At 46.3% G+C, this 2,583-nt stretch overlaps 1 protein-coding gene across 1 annotated transcript; it reads left to right on the forward strand.

Annotated features, from left to right (window-relative positions):
- The first annotated feature begins 568 nt into the window (after positions 1-568).
- Positions 569-1,498, forward strand: LOC102838851 (olfactory receptor 13A1-like). Its single transcript, XM_006867512.1, has one exon. It carries the CDS (start codon positions 569-571, stop codon positions 1,496-1,498), a length of 930 nt encoding a protein of 309 aa, XP_006867574.1.
- Positions 1,499-2,583: the final 1,085 nt, after the last annotated feature.

Raw genomic sequence — 2,583 nt, forward strand, 5'->3', positions numbered from 1 at the left:
AAACTGGCTGGATAGTAATACCTCCACCTGAAACACCTGCACAGGTGAGTCTGCAGCTGACTCTGATGGTCCCTCCTTGGCCTGTAGCTCTGGTGGTTAAGGAGTGTAGAGGTCTAGGTGCCCCATCAGCAACCAAGGCTTTTCTTCCTGTGTTGCAAAGATCAGTCACCTAGTGTGGTGCCTAGGAGACCAGGGTTGAGTCCTGGACTTTAAGAGGCACACTAGACTGGTGAGTCTCTACATCAGGAAGGATATATTCCAAGTTAAAGTGAATACAGGCTCATTCTGTGATCACTGTGTAATTGGCTGTGTGATGCTGGGGACAGACCTGCTGGTTACATATGGGGAAATCTGTGAGGAAGAGTTATCATCAGGGCCAAGTGGGGCAGCCTAGGGGAGTCCAGGGTGAGAGGTGATTCCCTGACTACCCCAGGATGAAGAGACACATTAATGCCTTGGCTTTGTGCTGTCTTGGTGAAGATGCCAACAAGTCCTGGTTGTTGTCTAAGACCAAAACACCCATGGTTTTGTTCTTCCTTCTGGCCAGGGACCCAAGAGCTTCACCCAGATGTTAACAGGTAACCAAACGGCTGTAGTGGAGTTCATTCTGCAGGGATTCTCAGAAGACCCACAAGTCCGGGCCCTGCTCTCGGTCCTTTTTGTCCTCCTCTACCTGACAGCTATTGTAGGAAACGGCCTCATCATTACACTCATCACTCTGAGCCCAGGTCTGCACACCCCCATGTACTTCTTCCTTGTCAACCTGGCTCTTTTGGACATCATGTGTACAACCACTGTTCTCCCCAAGCTTCTGGAGAGTTTGTTAGTCCAGGTGGACACTATTTCCTATCAAGGATGCTTGGCCCAAATCTTCTTCCTGATCTGGTCACTTGGTGCTGAGTTGCTGTTGCTCACAGCCATGGCATTTGACCGCTATGTGGCCATTTGCCAGCCACTTCGGTATGGCACCATCATGAGTTGGCCACTGTGTGTACTGTTAGCTGTAGCAGTGTGGACAATCACTGTACTCAATACATCTGTGCACACAGGACTCATTACACAGCTGACCTTTTGTGGCCCCAACCACATCCAACATTTCATGTGTGAAGCTCCCTCACTGTTGTTACTGTCTTGTAGTCCCACAATCATAAACAATGTCATGATTATAGTGGCTGATGTCTACTTTGGTGTGGTCAACTTCTTTCTCACCATGGCCTCTTATGGCTACATTGTGGCTAGCATCCTACGCATCCGCTCAACTTCAGGCAAGCGCCGAGCCTTCTCTACCTGCTCCTCCCACCTCCTGGTGGTCACCTTGTACTATTCCACTGTCATCTACACCTACTTGCTTCCTGGTTCTGGTGCCTCCACAGCAAATGGCAAGGTTGTGACTGTGTTGTACACAGCCGTCAGCCCTGCCCTGAACCCGCTCATCTACACATTGAGGAACAAGGATGTGAAAGCTGCCCTCCAGAAGGTGGCCCCTGTCTCCTGGTGAGGAAAAGAGTGTGGCCACATGAATTATTCTTGTGTCAATTCTGTTAATTTCAAAATTAACCCCTGATTCTGTTTATGTGACCCCAGCTATTGTGAGTTAGGGGGATTGGCACCCAGTAGCAATGCCTTATGTGATGGTGTGACTGTCACCTCTTTAAGATGGAGGTCAAGTTTGGTCATGAGGACCTGTGAACACATTACTTTGTGCACTCCAATGTGGGGATTTCATGACATACTGTTGTGAAAACCTAACCTAGACTAGTTCCTTGTGGTGGGTCCAGAATACCCACGAGTTGTCACTCCTCACCATAACAGAGAGTTCCTGTCCTTGGCGTGGCAGAGAGGTAAAGACATGTGTAACCCAGTCTCCACACATAAGACCTGAAGAAAAGAGGCGTAGTTCTGCTTTTTCTCTTCCACAAAAGTTATCATCATTTCACCTGGGAGCTCTACCATAGCAGGAAAGAGCTGTCTTTTGTGTTTAGTTTTACAAATCTTATTAAACATTGTTTGTATGGGTTCAGTTCTTCCTCAGTGTCCTTTCTACTGTCATCACTGATCTTATTCTGTTCCTAGCTTCTAAAGACTGATAGTCTTCATTGCCTCAGCCAAACTCTTCCTTGCTCTTAGTAATTTTATCTGTTCCCCTGTTGCATTTATAATCAATCTTTGATAGTGATGTGCAAATTTATAGCTACAGTCCAAACCTACCCCTGGACCCATTTATAAAACTGCTCAGCTTGCACTCTTCTTGTTGAGTGTCTTTAACTTGGTTCCAACTCATAGAGACCTTGTATAGGGTTTCTGTGGAGCAGATTGTGGGTTTGACATGCCACTATTGAGGTTAACTGTTTAGTTCTTGTCCTACAGACCCCAGACTTATTCTATAGTCCAGACCTTACCCTGTGTTTCCAGACAAGAAGCTATCGTAGATTGTTGGAAATCTTTCAGGGATCTCATGTGGCCTCTCTAAGACATGACCTTCAGTTTCCACAACATCATCTAGTTGCAAGAGTCAGTTATAGAAAAATCCTTGATACTCTTTCTTAGCTTCTGTATCCAGACAATCTCCAAATCTAATTATTT

This window comes from Chrysochloris asiatica, unplaced genomic scaffold (genome assembly GCF_000296735.1).
Source record: "Chrysochloris asiatica unplaced genomic scaffold, ChrAsi1.0 scaffold00105, whole genome shotgun sequence".
Lineage (NCBI taxonomy): Eukaryota > Metazoa > Chordata > Mammalia > Afrosoricida > Chrysochloridae > Chrysochloris > Chrysochloris asiatica.

Excerpts from the sequence above, each read along its gene's own strand:
- LOC102838851 (XM_006867512.1), top strand. The coding sequence starts at position 569 with ATGTTAACAGGTAACCAAACGGCTGTAGTGGAGTTCATTCTGCAGGGA.